The sequence below is a fragment of the Ailuropoda melanoleuca genome, chromosome 13 (genome assembly GCF_002007445.2).
Source record: "Ailuropoda melanoleuca isolate Jingjing chromosome 13, ASM200744v2, whole genome shotgun sequence".
Taxonomy (NCBI): domain Eukaryota; kingdom Metazoa; phylum Chordata; class Mammalia; order Carnivora; family Ursidae; genus Ailuropoda; species Ailuropoda melanoleuca.
The window spans coordinates 55,916,393-55,935,235 of NC_048230.1; the positions used below are offsets into that span (position 1 = coordinate 55,916,393).

The 18,843-nt window shown below is 42.6% G+C and overlaps 1 protein-coding gene across 1 annotated transcript; it reads right to left on the bottom strand.

The window, feature by feature from the left end:
- Positions 1-1,998: 1,998 nt before the first annotated feature.
- Positions 1,999-18,083, bottom strand: PARD6B (par-6 family cell polarity regulator beta). Its single transcript, XM_002912979.4, has 3 exons — positions 17,563-18,083; positions 12,976-13,198; positions 1,999-5,159 (listed from the first exon to the last, which is right to left on the bottom strand). Exons 1-3 carry the CDS (start codon positions 17,626-17,628, stop codon positions 4,336-4,338), a joined length of 1,113 nt encoding a protein of 370 aa, XP_002913025.1. The 5' UTR covers positions 17,629-18,083; the 3' UTR covers positions 1,999-4,335.
- Between the last annotated feature and the right edge of the window lie 760 nt (positions 18,084-18,843).

Below are 18,843 nucleotides of genomic sequence, written 5' to 3' on the forward strand. Positions count from 1 at the left end.
GTCTCTGTGTACTGGATCACAAGGATCAGTGCATTTCTTCCTGTGGCTTAGTTTCTAAAAAAAATGTTTGAAAGCCATTCTGCTACAGTATCTTTAATAGGGTGACGCACATTGTGGTTTACCTGAGACACCTCCAGTTCATGCCTATTGACCTGTCCTGTCCGTAGAATAGCAAACGCACTCTAAAGTGTCCTGATACGGGTTATAAATTATAGTCACCCTTATTTTAAATGCTTGAACTCCTTCTTATAACAAAGTACGGTATACCTAAGTATGCTTGGTGGCCAAAAAAGAATTTTAGCCTTTTTAAAATAAGAAGAATGAATTTATGTTATTTGTATAATTGAAAAAAATTTCAAAGTTACTTTTACTAATACTGTATTAAGTAACTGTTCTCCATTCCTTGGGATTATAATGAACTAGTTAACTAGAATAAACTAGAAAATAATTATTTCCTATTACATGAAGAACAATGGTTTTGGAATAAATACCATTTCCAAAAGAGAGGCTTCTTTTGGGAAAGAAGGTAAAGAAGGTGCCCCTTGGAAAACTGGGGGCACTGGGTGGCTCAGTCGGTTAAGCGGCTGCCTTTGGCTCAGGTCATGATCTCAGGGTCCTGGGCTCCATGATCAGCGGGGAGTCTGCTTCTCCCTCCGCCCCTCCCCCTGCTCATGCTCACTGTCTCTCAAATAAATAAAATCCTAAAAAAAAATGGGAAAACTAAATACAGATTGTAAATAAAGTATGAGCTCCACTGAATTTTAATATTAATTTATAAAATACACAGACTTTATAAAATACGATTTAGGGGCAACATTATCTTTTAAAGTATTATCTAAATCTTACAAAGTAATTTCCTTTATATTTACTTTCTAGTAGCCAGTCAGACATCCACCCAATGACACACAGGACGCACTGGGAGTCTGTGCTTTAGCCTGCAGCTAACAGCCACCATCACTCAGTGATACGCTGTCATAAAGACTTTCAATGCCTTGTAAGACACCCCAAAACCTCTGTTTAGGAGCTCAACTGCCAAATCGTTGAGGTAGACACTTAAAGCTTCATGACCCACAATTAAACTGTCATCAACCCAAAAGACATCACAGCAAAAGCCAGTTGCTCGTAACCATTAGCTGAGCACCTGATGGCATACAATCAGAACAGAGGCGCTAATTTCTCCTTGCAAACTTGTTTTTTCCTTAAAATCAAACTTAACTCTTTACCCAGAACTAAAGACTTGGAAGCAGCAGGGATTTAAGATACAAACAACACTGGGGTCCTATTTTGGGGGGTGAAAGGGATGTTTTAGTTCCATACCATTGTTTCATAGATCCTGAAACCCAGAGATAAGTATCAGGTACGGAATGCAACACAATCCGTACCAATCAGTGATATAAGGAGTTCTATGTAGATGATGCTTATTTTTTACTCAGGATTTTCAATCTGTTTTTAAATTGGAGGAAGGCATCAGAAGGCTTATCCTCCACCCTGGTTGACAGAGTTAGTGCACAGATCAGCTCAGCCAATGACAGTGATGAATTTGGGATTAGAAACATCTCAGGAGGGTCTGATCTATCTCAGGGCTTTTCCATCATCCAGAACAAAACGAACGTGATCCGTACGGGCAGTGCCATCCAGGGTGGTAATAAATAGCGTAACTAAGTGAATTTGAATCTCAGAAGACAAACTGTCCCATTACAAACTACTTTTGCCTTGTTGCAAATCATCTTACTGCAAATGGTAACTCTGTATGAATATCTCACATAACCTCTCGCACAACCAGAATAACTACATTTTAAATGCTATCTTCCTGCACATAATCATATGCTCACACAGAGTTGCAGTCAATGTATACACAGCTTGGCGTTTATCTTTTACAAATTAAAAGTTAAGGAAGCCAGGGTATTATCTTCTTCCTACTTATTTTATATAATGAGTGCTTGGTAAATATTTGTTGGGTAACTTTTCATATATTTTCAAACAAGAAAGTAGGCTTTATACAAGTCTATCTTTATTTGTAAAAAATAATATACAACTAAAGCTAATTTGATTTTTAAAATCAAAGTTCATTTAGTGATAATGTACATTTTATAATAAAGTTGTAGTAAAATACTGACATTTGATAGTTTAAACAAAGTATCATTCATGTAAAAATCATGTTGTCGCATGTAAAATTTAATTAGAAAATTCATAGTTCACAAAAGTACATATATTTTGTTGATAGCTCATGAGAACATTATCATAAATTTACTCAAGATACGGAACAAAATTCACAGTTAGGCTTGACATTTAGTACTATATATAAAATTTTATGCTGAATCCACTGATATTTCTGTTAATAAGGTACACTTGGAATAACTGATTCTGACTACCAACGAACTGACATTTTATTGTATAACCAAGACCTATTGGTTTTACAATACGTCTAGTAATCAATTATCTCACCAATAATTTAAATGAGAAATCTAGTTTTAACACCACTGACATATACCCTTAGCAGGATAATTAAAATAAAAAGCACTAGCAGCTTTGATTTCCATTTTCATGAATACATACAAGACAAATCTGTACTTTATAGTTAAAATTTGTACAAAAAGTCAAGCCCTGAAGTATTTTTCCCCCAAGAGAAAAGTTTGGATGTTAAAACTTTGTTAAAAAAAAAAGAGAGAAAGAGAGAGGTAGTGTGTGAAAGGATTTTTACTTAATGTGTTGAACCCCTGCACCACTTATAATATAAATGAAATTTAACCTACATGTTAACATTTTGCTGTTCAAGAGTCAAATTTCTATACCTCACAGAAGGTTAAAGCTGGAATGCCATTAACAAATAGTGGTAGAGAAGTGGAAGAACTTGGGTGAATTCAACAAAAAAGTACATTGCATTATATAATGCTGTGCAGTTACTAGTTCAGTGATAATCTGTTTAGTGGTAACGTGAACAAAATACATGAAGTATTCTGAGTCAAGTGACCTTCCTTCAGTCCAAGTCTTCATGTATCTTTACCGTAGAGAGAAAATATCCTTCAAAACGGAGTCACTTAATTCTTCATTGTTTCCATAGCACGCAACTGTTACAAAGGTACCCATTCTAGCCCTACCATAAAATTAATTAATAAATAACTCTGAGAGAAATAGCCATAAGCCACAGGGAACTTATGCGCTTCACACGATCCTGGGTTTCTATATACAGGCCCACTGTAGCGCTCGTGCACGCCGTACGGGGAAATCAGGCGAGGAATGGAAGTCAGCAGCCTTACCCTTCACTTGTTCTAAGTGGATGCATTGGAAAGCAATAAATAGCCTCATAAAATTAATAGCAATAAACTCTACCTGTCCAAGGTGAATACTCTATATTTCTTCATAAAGTGTAGGCAGTGTTCCTAGAAATCCCATTAAGGAAAAACCAAATAGCTCACGTAAAAAAGTGCACGTTTGTCCTATGTGTAAAAATCTCTTAATCTGGGTGCATTTTTTAATCCAAAATGATTCGTACTACTCAAATATAATAGCAGAGTATAAAAGCACACCAACAAAACACACACCAATAACAAAAGGAATGATTTCCGATGAGATGGGAATGAGGGCGAGAGGAGATTAAGGGAGTCTCACGTATTACCAGTTAATGGAACTGCCTTTTGCAACATTAAGTCATACGTACGTGTAATGAGTCTGTAAATGTGAAAGCTATAGGATGAACAAGGTTGAAACCTGAACAACTGTTACAGTTTAATTCAGGAACATGGTTTCAATGCTTTATGACATAGGAAGCAACTCCCAAAAACAGGCAATTGGTTTGATTTCTTAGATATCAGAAAGGAAAAAAAAGGATTTGAAAAAAATTACTTGTAACAATTAGCAACAGAGGAACAACACTAAAAAATCAAAATAAAATACAGGGAACACAGGGGCTGAGGTCCCCAAGGTACCAAAGGACAGAATCAGACTTCTTCACATTAGAATTTAAAAAAATACAGTTAAAGGAAAAGCTAACTGGACTCTGCACAGCAGGTTAAATATGCAACCACTTCGAACAGAAATGATCTGGTCCTCTCATAGTTCTGAGAATGTGCTCTAATATCCAGTTCTCTAGAGACAAAATAGCAAAAGCACATAATTTCATTAGCAAAGGCCCCTTTTAGGTTTAAACTCACCTCTGACAAACTGAAGTTTATATTAACAATTGTCAAACTACTGTTTTAGTAACATTTTAAACTTGCAATATTATTTTTCTCAGGCCTACTCCAGGTCACTGGTTCAGAGGTATATATGCTTTGAACTAGCCAAATTTACAAGTCCCTTCGGCACCCTCACTCCGAAGACATTCAGACAAAGGTTTCATAGTGTTATGATCGTCCCATCTTCTTCTAAGAGTTTTTGACCCGGAGCATGTGTTTCTGCGTTTGTGCCACTTGCTACAGGTGCTAAGCTCACTTCATTAGAAGGAATAAAACCGTTCTGTCCAGACTCAAAATTGAGTTCTATTTGCGTTAATGATTCGAGGCTCTCGGTATTGGGAACGGCTTTTGGAATCTGCTGTGGCACTCCGTTATCTTCAATAATAATGTCATCTTCATCACTGTCTTCGTCCTCTGGCTCAAAGCTCGGTTCTACCTGCTGGGGATAGCCCAGGAGGCTATTATCTGTGGACTGGCCAGAGCTGCCGGAAGTCCGACTGTTCCGAACAACATTATTCCTCTGGTTTGCTGGCCTCACCGTTATGATGAGGTTGCGGCTGTTGGCGATCATCATGTCTGTTACTTGATCAAGACTCTTCCCAGAAACTTCTATGCCGTTAACCTCTAAAACTTCATCATTAACAGCTAACAGTCCTGTGCTTTGAGCCAGGCCTCCTGGGACAAGTCTGGATATAAAGATCCCTGGGACCTTCTCTAAGCCATGCGGTGTGACCCTGACACTGGAGCCATCCCGGATGTAGAATCCTAAGGGCTTCTCGGTGCCGTACTTGTAAAGACGAACCCTACGATGTGTTTCTGGGAGAATATCCACGTCTATAATAGAAGACACGGGTCTGAAGTCTTGGGGCATGCTAATGACTATATGCGGCTTTTTTCTATGGTTGTCAGGACGCAATACATTGGTTAAAACATTCTTCTTCTTTATTAGTGTGTCTGTACCAAAGGCACTGTAGTCTGCTTCTTCTGTTTAAAAATAAAATAAAATAATTATAGAAATGATGTAAAAACACCCATTTTATCTATAGCTGAATCTATACAGAAGAGATAACTCACATGTATTTGGTACATAAACAATTTAAATATTAGTTTATTTCTAATCAGGTCAAAATGTAGTGCGGTAAGTAACATCTGCTGTACTAAAAAGAAACCACTAGGTGGCCCTCTCAAGCACACATCGTAAAATCCCCAACATTCAATCCGCTAAAACTCAAGGACTATTTAACAGTGAGAGGGGAAAATGAAATTCTGATAAGCTTACAAACACATTCTTGAACATTTCAAATGAGTTATTTAAAACGTATTTTTCCTTCATTTGTTTAAGAAATTCCAGGTTGCCTATTTCTTTTTCTTTTTCTTTTTTTTAAAGATTTTATTTATTTATTCGACAGAGATAGAGAACAGCCAGCGAGAGAGGGAACACAAGCAGGGGGAGTGGGAGAGGAAGAAGCAGGCTCATAGCAGAGGAGCCTGATGTGGGGCTCGATCCCATAACGCCGGGATCACGCCCTGAGCCGAAGGCAGACGCTTAACCACTGTGCCACCCAGGCGCCCCATCAGGTTGCCTATTTATTAACTCAGTGATATAAAATGGGACACTTTTGAGTCCCAAGGTAAACCAAGAGAATGAACCTGTACTATACAGGCTGGCAGGGTAGGTAATGTAACTGAATGAAACAGATAAAATGCATGAAATGATAATGTAAATTAGATGCACGTATATCTAGAACTTAGGAATTTTGGTCTTCTGCGAATAAACGTTCTCCCTCAGGTTTCCGGGGGTGTTCTTAATCTTCAACTTCCTCACTTTTGAAGAGGCTGAAGTCCAAGATTTAACTGTTTTCTTCACTGTGAAAAACAAAGAAGCGCAGAGGACCCTGTCTCCGCGGTGATGCTGCAGACGCCGAGTGGGAGGACTGGCCAGCGGGAGCGCTCCAGCCTCACTTAATGGCATCGCTGCCCCCCGTGCCGGGTAGGCTTTCCTCCACTATAGGATTTTGTGTGGCCAAATCCCATTTGCCACGGAGCCTTGTTTTTTAAGTAAAAATGTTTTCGTTTTTAAATGCTGACACCTAATTAAATATCAACCACACAAACCAGTTTGAATTAAACAACAGAAGCAGGTTGCATTCATGCTTCCAGCCAGCGATCTATAATCTCTGATGGAAACTAAGGGAGACAGGGCACCTAAAACCAGATAGGCCTTCTGAAATCATACTGCTGAAGGAAAATACCTACAAACAAAACACCTCATCAGAAAACGAGAGGTCAAAAAAAAAAAAAGGAAATGAAATTAACATCAGGCGCGAAACTTGAAATCACGTTTCAAAAATAACAAAGGAGAAACTAAAAGGTCAGAATCTTTAAGGATAAAAATGTATTTCCTAAGAACAAAGGAGACAAAAGCCCCCTCCCACAAAGAACTAGTTCAAAATCTTAGTCTCAGCTACTGCTCCAGATAATAGTACTATCACCGTACTATGATTGTACAGGATTCACTTTATATTCTTTCCCTTGACTCTCACACTGTATTGATAAATATTACCATCTTTACTCTATAAACCAGGAAATTAAGGGCACAAAATAATGATTAAGAGTACAAAATACAGAGAAAAGACTGGACCTTAATTTTCTTACTAGGCCAATAACTTACCCATTCACAGAATGAGTATTAAGTGTCAGGTGTGTGTTGGAGTATGGAGAACTTTTTTTCTCATGCTGCTTCGACATTCTTCAAAAGCTAGTTGCAAAGAAATATACGAGACTAGAGGTACCTTAATTTTTGGCATTTCCCCCCTCTGGGGATAATTCTGTCTTTATTTATAAAGTATCTACACCCTGTTCTTACAGCGACAAATTTATTTATAATTTGGCTTTGGAAATTAACCCACTGATACAAGAATCTTTTTGGCAACATTTGACCAAGAGCCTATCAACGATAGTCTTCTACTGAATGTGTTTTCTCAGAAGTATGTATTTTCATTTTAAAACAATCAAGAAAACCCACATAAGATTTATAAGGAAAATTCCAGACCATACACACTGAGAACAAAATTAAGTTGCCTACATGGGAAACCTGACCAAAAAAAGGAAAACAACCCCAAATCTGCATAATTTGGCATCGCATCCAGACTGTTTGAATGCTCTCTGCTAAATTCTCCAAAGCAATATGCCCCAGCACAAAGGCACCTTTGTTCTCCCATCTAGCTAATCAGTTTCCAGCCACTGGGAAAAGAAATATTTTGGCAGAAAGCCAGGGTGCAGAGTGTTAGTTTAAAGTGTAAAGGTGACTGTCCACAGGGAACCGAGAGTTCACTTTCTACCTGAGTCTGTGTCAAAGCACTAAATTCAGAATAAGATGAAAGGTTTGCAAACCTGGTTCACAGCAGCCTCCCCCGCTGTAAAAACCCAGGCTTATGCAACAGTACATGATATAGGCTTAGACAGCAATCCCTCCCTCACCCCAAGCCTGTCCCTCTGCCACAATCTCGGCTGACTGCAATCAACAAGGATCCGCTTGGAATGCCTCGGAGGAGCCAATGCGTGTCTCGATTCCTTACAAGCAGAAAGCTCCTGCGCTTTACTGCCGGAGGAGCCCTGCAGGAACTCCCCTCCGGACCTCTTACTGTTTAAATAGTTAATTCCAAAAAGCCTGGTTATCTCATTTCTTAACTCACAGGGAGTCGCAAGTCACAGATTCAGAGCAGGTGATAAGGGTCCACCAGTGAGTGGCAGGCACAGACACAGGAAGTAAAAGCCTACAGTGTTAAAGCAAATCTGGGGAGGAAAAAAATACCCATATAAATATCTGGGGAGAAAAAAACCAAACAACCTCATATACACCCCATCACCATCCCTGTACAGAAACAAAACAGTAACGGTTCATGGTAGGGTCATCAAGAAAGTTCAAGATTAGGACCCATTTGAAGTTCTGTGAGAAGACAGGGAAGAATGAAGTAATTTTTGAAATTATTCTATTCCAGGGTTGACCACCTTCTCCCCTCCAAGAGCAGCCATTGGCCATACAGAAAGGAACGAGTGTGGCTGTGTTCCAAGAAAACTTTATTAACAAAAACAGCTAGCAAGCCTTGTTTGCAAACCCCTGTTCTAATCCAAAATGGTTAAATGAACGAAATCTGGCAACTTTAAAAGGATTAAACATCACCTAAAGCAATATTCAAAGTATGCAAATCCCTTCACTTCCTAATATAAGAAAAACCAATCGCCAAACATTTCAGAAGCCAGGGATGTGGCCAGGCCTTGCGTCCTGCACTGCGGATTCAGGGAACAGAAGAGATACGGGCAGTGCTTGCTCTCACTGCCCTCACGGTGCTTACAGTCTATAGGAGGAGACGGCAATCAACACTTGCAAACAAATTATGACAAAGGGGCCAAGAGCCTGGGTGTAGATACACTGAGCTGTGGCAGCCTAGCCTCCTTGCAGGGTGAAGCAGGGCTTCTCCAGGGGAAGTGAAGTTTGTGCTGAGACCGGAAATGAAGCCAGTAGGTAATCAGGTAGAAGGGAGGGAAGAATGTTCCCTGCACAGGGTGCAACAAACACAGAGGAGGGCAGGCTGGGGTAGACGAAGAAATCCAATAGGGAGGGAGGGGAGGGAGAACGAGGAGCCAAGAACTCGGTGAGAGCCAGCCAGGGGCCAAGCAGACAAACAGGGCCTCCCAGGGGTGCTAGGATTGTGGACTTCAGCCTAAGGGCAATGGGAAGAACACCAAAGATTTGGGTTTTTCTATTATGCTCACCCTGACTGGAGAGTGACCCTGAGGGAGACGACAGGGTTACTGCAGTCATTTTGGATGGTGCCTGGCCTGGAGCAGAGGCAGTGGTGATGGGGAAACAAATCCAAAAAATAATTAGGACTGTTGCTAATAGGCTTGGTGACTGACTGAACAACAGCTATGTGTCACAGGTGACACCCAGGTTTCTGTCGTGAGCAATTGGTATCATATGCTGTTCTTCAAAATTCAGCTGACAATTACGATGCATCTCTCTTGGAGCATTTCTAAATCAAACCCGGATTCATTAAAAAGCGATCGTACATCTACAGACTAACGTCCACTGCACAGTTCTAAGGACCGAGGTGCCTGGTCGGGTGTCTGGCCCACCAGGCCGTGCCTGAAGTACAACAATGTGTAAAGCAGGCAAGGCCCTTCTAGCGTTTCCAACAAACTCTTTCGAATAAATCCAGGATGTAAATGCGTCTGTCTGATGTCACAGGAAAACAGATGGTAACACAGCAAGGAGGTGTGGTGGGGATACTCCTGATGGGATCTGGCGAGCAGCCTGTGCACATCCTCAGGTCCCTGACTTGGCTGCCCCTCACGACTGGCTGGGAAAGCCTCTTAACTCCAACAGGGGACGGCGGCTGGCAAAAGATCTGGGAATCCTCTTTGTGAACCTAACTTTTCAGATAGCAGGCATTTTGTTTTCTTTGGTTTCTGCTTCCATGATAATAGCCTGAGAGTATGGGGTTTTTCTTCTAACAATAAATTATTATAAGACAAAACCTTTCAAGATATGCAACGATACAATTGTCGAGTTCACACTATATAGTTTATGCATTCAACTGCGAACTTTCACTTCAAAGAAACTTCTAGTAGATATATCAAATTTTAAAAGATCACATGATTTTAAAATTTAAAATGGTTTTAAAGTTTGTTTTTTAAAATCATTTGGTACCATCTAAGTGTAACTGCTGCCTTACCAATTCCTAAGGTGGAATCAACAAGCCAAGAAAACAAAGCGTATTGTAATGAAGCAGTAAAACGTTACTATACTTAATGTCAAGCTTTATATTAACTTCCTGAATTTAATGTCCATTGAAGTTTACCTGAAATCAGCTTTCTGCTCAAGCATCTGTTGAGCTTTAAAAGAAAAAAAGTTATCACTGGGAATCATGGGGCACTGCTTAAGTCTGTTAAGACAGATAACTCGTACTTACATAAGGTAATTCCAGGGCTGATAAAGGTAGGGGGGGTAGGGGGCTTTGGCTAGGGTGGTCCAAAGAGACCCCTCTGAGCAAGTTATTCGTGATAAGATACGGACTGAGGAGGGAGCCGGGGGAGGAGGGAGGAGAAAAGCAAGAGCGAAAGCACAGGGACAGCAACACCCTCTGGAAGTCAGAGAGAGCAAGCCAGCCCAACCGGCTACGATGAGGGAGTGGGGGAACAGAGGATGAGGTTGTTAAGTTCAAACGGGAAGGATTTTATTCTGGTTGCAGTGGAAGTGGGGGGGGGGCCCATTAAACAGGAATGGCTTGATCAGCTTACTTTTATGCTTTCCATAAGTCGTAATTGTATTACATTTATATTTTTTAAAAAGATTTTAGGGCACCTGGGTGGCTCAGTCAGTTAAGCATCTGCCTTTGGCTCAGATCATGATCCCGGGGTCCTGGGACTGAGCCATGTGTGTCAGGCTCCCTGCTCAGCAGGGAGCCCCAACACAGGGCNCTTCCCCCCCCCCCCCCCCCCCGCCCCTTCCCCGTCTTGTGCTCTCTTATAAATAAATAAAATCTTAAAAAAAATAAAGATTTTATTTATTTGACAGAGAGAGAGAGAACATAAGCAGGGAGAGCAGCAGACAGAGAAGCAGACTCCCTGCTCAGCAGGGAGCCCCAACACAGGGCTCGATCCCAGGACCCCGAGATCATGACCTGAGCCAAAGGCAGATGCTCAACCGACTGAGCCACCCAGGCGCCCCTACATTTATATTTTTAAAAACAAAAATGTTCTTTTGAATGTATTGCCTATTTCTAAATAAAACTTTTTTTTTTTAAGATGGGGGGGAAGGAGTAGAGGGAGAGAGAATCCTAGGCAGGCTCACCACGCCCTTCGCCCTTCGGCAGAGAACTGGGGCTCAGGGCTTAATCTCTCAACCGTGAGGTCATGACCTGAACAAAAACCAAGAATTAGACGCCTAACTAACTGAGCCACCCAGGCGCCCCTTTCTAAATCAAATTCTAAGAGCTGTTTACTATATTAGACATTTATTTCTAGGACACAGAAAACTTTTGTTCACATGTAAACATATTCAAAAGCAAACAGCAGAACATAACTACCCTTAAGAGATGTGAGGATTAATCAATCCTACAATCATTAAGTGTTACATCAGTAATAAAAACATGTAGTGGTATAATCCAACTCCTGTCATTTTACAAAAAAGGATAATCCAACAAAAATTTTTGGATGGCAGTAGTTTAAAAATAGTCACTCCACACTTGAATACACATTCCAAACAGCAACAAAGTTGTTAATGAAAATTACAACTGCTAACAAGAAAGGCCTCATCATCAATAATTATTGACATTATTCTGCTTAAAATGACAAGTTCCACATGATTGCTTTGTCTTCTCTCCTCTGCTGATGTTCTTTTGCCTCCAACAGTCTGTACACAGCTTTACAAAGGTCCATCCCTGGTCTTCATCCCTATGAGGCCTTACGTCTCCTCCTGAGAATTTCTCAACTATCACTTTTCCACAGACTTCCAATTTTCTCTGACTGGGCCTCTAGATTTCGATCCAAAGTTCCTATCTACCATTTCCAATTTCCTACGTGGCACGGTTAAAACTCACCAGCCAAGTATCCTAAAACCAAACCCGTTTTCTTTCCGAGCTCATCTCCCTCTTCCAAATTCCGCTTGTTGATGGCACTGTCCCAGCCATCAGACTTGAACCTGGAAAGCTGTTCTCTGTCGGACTCCTCTTCAACTCCCTGCCATCCGGTGGGGAGCACAGTGACTCTCAAATACCAGATATGCCCTCTTTATCTAACACGGCCACTTTCGTCATCTGCCTCCTCCACTGGGGCGGCTTCCCAGCTGTCCCTCCACCGCCAGCTCCTGGCCCTCCCCTCAAAGACTGCTGCTCCCTCCAACTCATCCCCAACAGCCAAACTAATATTCCTAGATTAACACTCTAATTGTACCACGCCACTGTTACGGATCTATGAAATCCATCTCAGGGGTCTCTGGGAAAATCAATTTGTGTGTTTCTAAGTATTCTGTAAATGGTCAAGTGATAATGGATGTGTTACCCTTGGAGGTTTATTTTGTTGGTGGACTTTAGTTCTTCCAAATCCAGAAAAGCAAAGCTATGTAATCAGTGGAATTTCAAAGCCCTGGGAGTGGTCTAAGGTTTATCAACTGATTGGAAATAAAGTTTCACCTTCCAGGGTAATCCCTACCCATTCTCTCGAACTGCTTTCTGGGTTGGTTTATAAACATAGTAAGGTTTTCATTATCACACCAATACTGAGCTTGCTGCTATCATGCTGGCTTTCTAAACCTCTTCATTTACAAAAGGCAAAGAAATAAATGGCACACATCAGGCCCATGTGCAGACAGACAGACACACAGACGTGGAGGAGGGACAAAGTAAAAAAAAAAAAAAAAAAAAAAAAGTTTTAAAACTCAAAATACATTTGAAAACGCTTGCCATATAGGATGGTTATTTTGAATGTTCTTTTGCAAGACTAGTATCAGTGTTTAAATTCCTCCACAATAATGACCTGCTACCTAATTTTCTGTGAAAAGCATTCTAAATAAGTAACTTTCCTTCAGGTAGTTATTAAGTAGTAAATACAGCACTTGAAAGTTGGTTGCCACCAAAAAACGAGAAATCTTGATTCCAAAATCACAGTCTTTCTATCACACCTTTCTAAATGGACAAAATTCTATTCAACAAAGTAAGGATTCAATGCATAATCCTATTAATGAGGAAAATAAACTACTTTTATTTCTAAAACAATTTTTCTACACAGTGGTACTTACCCTTTTTTTGTATAAAAATCCTAAGCAGTGGATTGGCCGTTGAAACAGCTTTGTGATAATTATCATCATTATTTATAGGTAGTAAGTCTCCATGGATGTCTGCGTAGCCTACTAAAACGTCAACATTGGGTATCTTATGAACATGCTGCAGTAATCCATAAAACTCCTCAAATTTTCCAGGTTTGGATCTTTCCAGTGAAAACCGACGAAATTCAGCTCCGAACTATAAATACAACGAACATATTAATTAAAAACAAAGCAAAAGGAACAGGACTCAATCTGAAAATGCGCTCCATAGGAAAATTAACAGGCATAGTATTCCCTTAATAAAAAAAGACTGTCTATTGTCAGAAACCTCATTATCTGGAGATAAAACAGCATACGAGAGACACAGGAATGTGCCTTCTCACTGCTACATCTCTGAAGGGCATTCCCTTCCAGAGATGCAGGCTCCGCTCAATCCCTGGGGTTCCCAGGCCTCACTGGAGACTGTCCTGCAATAGTGACTCAGCTCAAACCCTGTCTGGAGCCCAGATCCTGACAGCAGTCCTCGCCCCACTTAGGCCATGGGGTAAAAAAGATGTGCCCAAGTCTTTATGTTGACCATTAGCAAAAAGCACCTAATTTTCTTCCCCCATAAAAGGAATTATGATTTCACAGGAAGTGGCAAGAATTAATAGCAACATATAAAAAAGGGACTTTGAGCTTCTTGGCATTAAGGCACAATACAAATGGGAGGTACATCATATAAGAACTGGGTCTAGAGATAAGAAGCATCATCCCTATCATAATCCTGGAAAAAAGCTTTACCGATACATAAAACATATATCCTACAACCACCCAATTAATGCAAGTAGTGCTTATGTGCCTGGCACAGTGCCTGAGCCCTAAAGATGGAAAGGCTCAGGCCTGCAGCAGGAGCTCACCCATGAGTGGGTAAAGGCGACAAAGACATCAGAGAGGTATTAAGGGACCACAGAAACACCTCTATTATGCCCCACTCCGATCCCTCTTCTAGAATCACACCTCTGCTCTCCAAATGCCAGATTATTAAAGTGGCTGTTATTCAGCACTCAGGACTGGCTTCATCTGGTCCCTGATAAACAGGATCTATGACTTACTATGGGCCCGGGGTGGCATTTCCTCCAGGTGGAAACCTAGGTAAGGTTAATCAGCCTTTCTCAGAAAGTGTCCCAGCCACTAAGTTTAGGAAATGCTACAAAACTATAATCATACTCTTAGGAATCACTGCAGAGACCAGCTATTAAAGACTCAGCTCAGTCCTCAGTTGATTTTTTTTTTAAACTTTAAACAAATGTTTGCTACATTTGTCAACCACTGAACTCATTTTTCCTCTAAGTATCTACTATTAACAAGAAATACTAATGTATTCTAATGTAATGTAATACTAACACAGCCTTAAGCATCAAGCAGAGAAAGTCCCCATCAGAATAATTTGAGCAGATTACAAATGAGTCAATTCATCTTCCCAAGCAATTATGGGATATCTGGAGTCACTGGATCTGTTACACTGAAGAAGTTCATCTGCTTTGCCAATACCTACACTACATTAGTATTAAATTTAAAAACTCACTAAAAGCACCTCTCCTAATAAATAAAAACACATTCCTGAAACATAAACACCAACATTTGTCAAGAATATAAGGTGACTCATAGCAAAAACTCTCAAAAAAGTTTAGTCACACCTTCACGTTTCAAAGTAAATAAAAACTCGGCAACACCCTTCATATCAGATCTAGTCTTATGATGTTATCAAAAGTCACAGTTTCTCCTCCATGTTCTTTATTCCAGTATCACAATGTCAAGCTCCTTGTGCCCTGATTCACGCCAGGGTTTACCTCTTCTCCAGGTATGTGAATGTGAGTAACATCTAACACTTGAACATTTTAGGGCTCCAACATCTTTGCTAAAGCTTTTGGGTGAAAATCCTTTGCTCAACACGTTTTGCTCTTCCTTAAATGTTACGATAAAAACAATGAAAAACTGTATGGCTTCACAGACGTGCCCTTTTGCAAATGTTAGCAGAAAACAAAACTAAACAAGAGACACTGTTATGCTTCTTGCAGAAAAACAACAGGATTAAGAGAACGTTTTACTACATAAAGAAAAATACTAAGATAGAGATAAAATTAAGACCTAGTCAACAACTATTCACTACGTGAGTCATTTAGAACTCTTATTTAGGCCCGTCTAGTTTGTCTTGGCCACTCAGGATGTGGCCTTCTCCCAGCATCTGTTGGTACGTTCAGGAAACCGCAGTTAATTTTAATACTGTTTGCCCATGAATAATAATTAGAAAACGTACAGCCCAAAGACTGTTCCAAAGTTATTAAAGAATACCACCTTCATTACTGATTGGGAACTTGCCCAGCTCTGCTCAGATAATACAGTTGACACTCTTTTCTATGCAGAAGAAAAAGAGACCCTGAAATGGGGATCTGCACATCACCTGGTTGTGGTTACAAACCTCTTGACCATCAGTTTTGTGAAAAGCTGTGATATCACCAAGGCAGCTGACAAAGGGAAATATTGTTTAAAATATCTGTCCAAATACTTTTTAAATGATAAAGATGACAAGTGTTTCATTTAATCCACTAAAAATAAATGTGTCAACAATACCTACTTAAAACATAAGGTATCACAGACACACTAAAGACAGTACCTAATATTGTGTCTATTCACCAACATCGAGAACAGAGGATGCACACTTCATTCAGGGCAGGTTCTCAGAATGCCTCGATTCTACTTAAGAGACATGGTTCACTATGAGTACAGCACGGCAGATCAAATACATAACATGTAGTATAGACACACGTGTGGGAAAGATTCACAGATCAGGTGACATAAGAGAAGGGGCAGAAAGCCTGAAATTCCAGTCCCAGAGTGCTCCAGGTTTCTAGTCCAGGAGATAAATTACTATTTGATTGTATTTATCAGTGCCCCTAGAATCTCTACTCATTTTTTCCTATGATGAAGAATTAAAGACTTGCTACCAAGATTAGGACCACAAACTGAATTCTGAGATTATGCAATATCATAAGTGTTTTTCTTTTCTTAACCTCAACCCCCACAGACGCAAACTAGATTTATGACAGAAATGCCTGAGAAAGTTCAACCATTGGGCACAGAACCACCACTGCTGCTATACTGCTCGAGGAAAAACCCTGTTATATCTGGAGTCATCTTAACCCTTAGCTCAAACACGTCTTTTCCATTTGCTCTGGCAGTGCCATGGAGGACAGAGGGAAGAACACATTCCTTAAATTGCTATAATTACATTTCTATTCTTATTAAACAGAACACCTTCTGTGAAACTACTGCCTACCCTGATACAGATGTCACAAAACATTTAAATGATGCTCAAAATGAATGTGGATATTCCCGAGGCGAAGATCTCAGTTACAGCAATTTACAGAACTTTGCTTATCAACTCTAGATAATAAAGCCATTCCACCCACCCGCTCTAGGGAGCTCTCCTTACTCTCCTTCACTTCAAAACCACTCCCTGATTTTGGGTTTGCCCTAAGTAGTCTTACATTCAGTGATGTTTCATCATTCTTGAAGTTGATGTGCTTGTACTGTGCTCCCCTTCTTGCTGGTGTTTTGGTTTTCTTAACTATCTTAAGTGTTCTCAAAAACAGTTTTATTCTCCAGAGCCTAGAGGTTATTCTATAAAAAGGCTTCCAGGTTTTGGAATAAAAGCAGAGCCTGGCAAAGTCATAACCTTTCTGACCCCTCCCTTTTCTCAGAGAATCAAACTAGATCATCTAAACTCCTCTGGCTCTTCAACTGATGAAATGCTTGCTGAACATGTTGCTGTGGTTGCCGATCACTTTCAAATTCCAGCTCAAAACCCCCTTTGGAAAGCATTCTCTCCCTAATCCCTACAGACTACCCTGCTCAAGGAGCCTTGCAATTTAGGAATTCAGTGGATACGGACGGAATTATAAGCAGACTGGCATGCCATCGGTCAAGAAGGAAAGCACTTGATGTGAAAAGGTAGCACGAAGGAATGAAAAGAGCATCCAGCCTCAAACTGTAAAGGGCTACTCAAACGAAAGGTGATAGTGTTAATTTCACAGATTAAACGCGTACCAAAGTTAGTGCTGGAGAAATCCACAGCAGGAAGCAAAGCTAACTTTAAAAGGGCTCCTTACTGCACTGGGCTCTCCCTTTCACCACTCGATGCACCCATGAACCAAAGAAATGGGTAACATTTTGTGACCACGCGTATTCCAAATACCTTTTACTCATAGACCAGGAGCTAGAATTATCCCCCAAAGCTATCGCACCACACTGCGCTCCGACATCTCCCATCCCTGAACAGGAATGAGTTTCAAGGAGATTAAGTGCTCCACTGGTCTTCCCACCTGGGCCAGGAACAAACACAAGGCCCCTCCTTCGCCCTCTTCTCGGCAAGTTTACTATCCACCACCTCCTGCCTCCAAATCCCACTGCCGCACCCCCCGCGTTGCAGACACCCGGGCAGCCCGTCAGGCCTCCCCGGCCAGCCCCCGGCCTGGCCCCCATCAGCCGGCCGCTCCGCCCAGTCCCGGCCCCGCGCACCTTACTCTTCACCTCCATGGTGCCCAGGCAGCCGCTGCCCGCCCCGTGCCGGTGGCTGCGGTTCATGCTGAGGCCGGGCCCAGCGGCGGCCTCCTCCGGCCGGGTCGCCCCTCGGGAGCGCAAGGAGCGAGTGCGCGGCCGGCGGGCTGGCGACGCGGCTGCGGCCGGGGCGCCTCCTCACAGGCACCTGCAGAGGGGCAGCCGCGGCTCGGGTCTCCGCGTAGAGCTCCGCTCCGCTGGCTCCTCACGCGGCGGGACCGAGGGTCGGACTGGTGGCGCGGCGGGCGGGGACACGACTCCCTCCCTCTGGGCCTCGGCGGCGGCCGCGAGGGTAGAGGAGGAGGAGGGGGCGGAGCAGAGGCGACAGGCGCCGCAATCTCGCTCTCGGCCACCTCCCCCGCAAGCCCGCGCGCGCGCACCCAAGCCAGGCGGGAGCCGCAGCGCGTGCACGCGCTCACCTGCAGCCCTTGCCGAAGGCTCGGCGGCTCGCGCTCCGCCTACACCCAATAGGAAGCGCGCACCTGCGCCAGCGTCGCCAACCAATCGATACGCGCCTCGAGAAGCGCGTGGGCGGACCGCCTTCTCGAGAATCCCGCCCACCGCCGTGCGATTGGCTCCGCGCGGCGAGGGAGGGGCGGGATCACCTGAAGCCTTGGGCCCCCTCCCTGGAGCTAGCGGGAGAGCTGGAAAGCGCATGCGCGGGCTCTGGTGTTTCCGCCTAGGGAAAGCCGGCCGGAAGCGCGAGCGCACCTGGAGAGGAGCTGGGGTGGGTGCCTTTTGCGCAAGCGCAGGCACGCGCCTGACGACCCGGTCCTGGCGAGAGTGCGCCAGGCTGGGCTTGCGCTTCGCTGCCCGGCGGGTCGCAGAAGCGCGGTGGTTCTGTTCGGCTCCCGGCGCCGGCCACCCCACGTCCACTTTGGGGTGCTGCAGCGTGCAGCAACGCCCCTCCACCACCCAGTTGAGTCGTTTAGGCGTCTAGTTGCAACTCTGGTTACAAAATAAAAGTTTTCCCGCCCCTGCAACAGTTACCAGGGGAGAACATAGGGCTCTTCAGGCTTGGTTTTGTCCGTAGAGATTTTTCTGCGATCCTTCAGGTCCCAGGAGGTCGAGTGGGCGCCGCGAGTGGGGAGGGAAAGTGAGCTGAGGCCCAGGATGGCTCCCCTCAGGTCCGGCTTCCCTGAGGACTTCAAGACCCGCCCGCCCGGGCTTTCTTTGCTTATTTTGTATTTATTTATTTATTTGACAGAGAGAGCAGCCAGAGAGAGAGGGAGCACAAGCAGG

Coding starts and splice junctions, on each gene's coding strand:
- PARD6B (XM_002912979.4), bottom strand. CDS start 17,628: ATGAACCGCAGCCACCGGCACGGGGCGGGCAGCGGCTGCCTGGGCACC. Junction 13,199..17,562: donor CCATGGAGGTGAAGAGTAAG/GTGCGCGGGGCC, acceptor TTGTATTTATAG/TTCGGAGCTGAATTTCGTCG. Junction 5,160..12,975: donor GATTTTTATACAAAAAAAGG/GTAAGTACCACT, acceptor ATTTTTAAACAG/AAGAAGCAGACTACAGTGCC.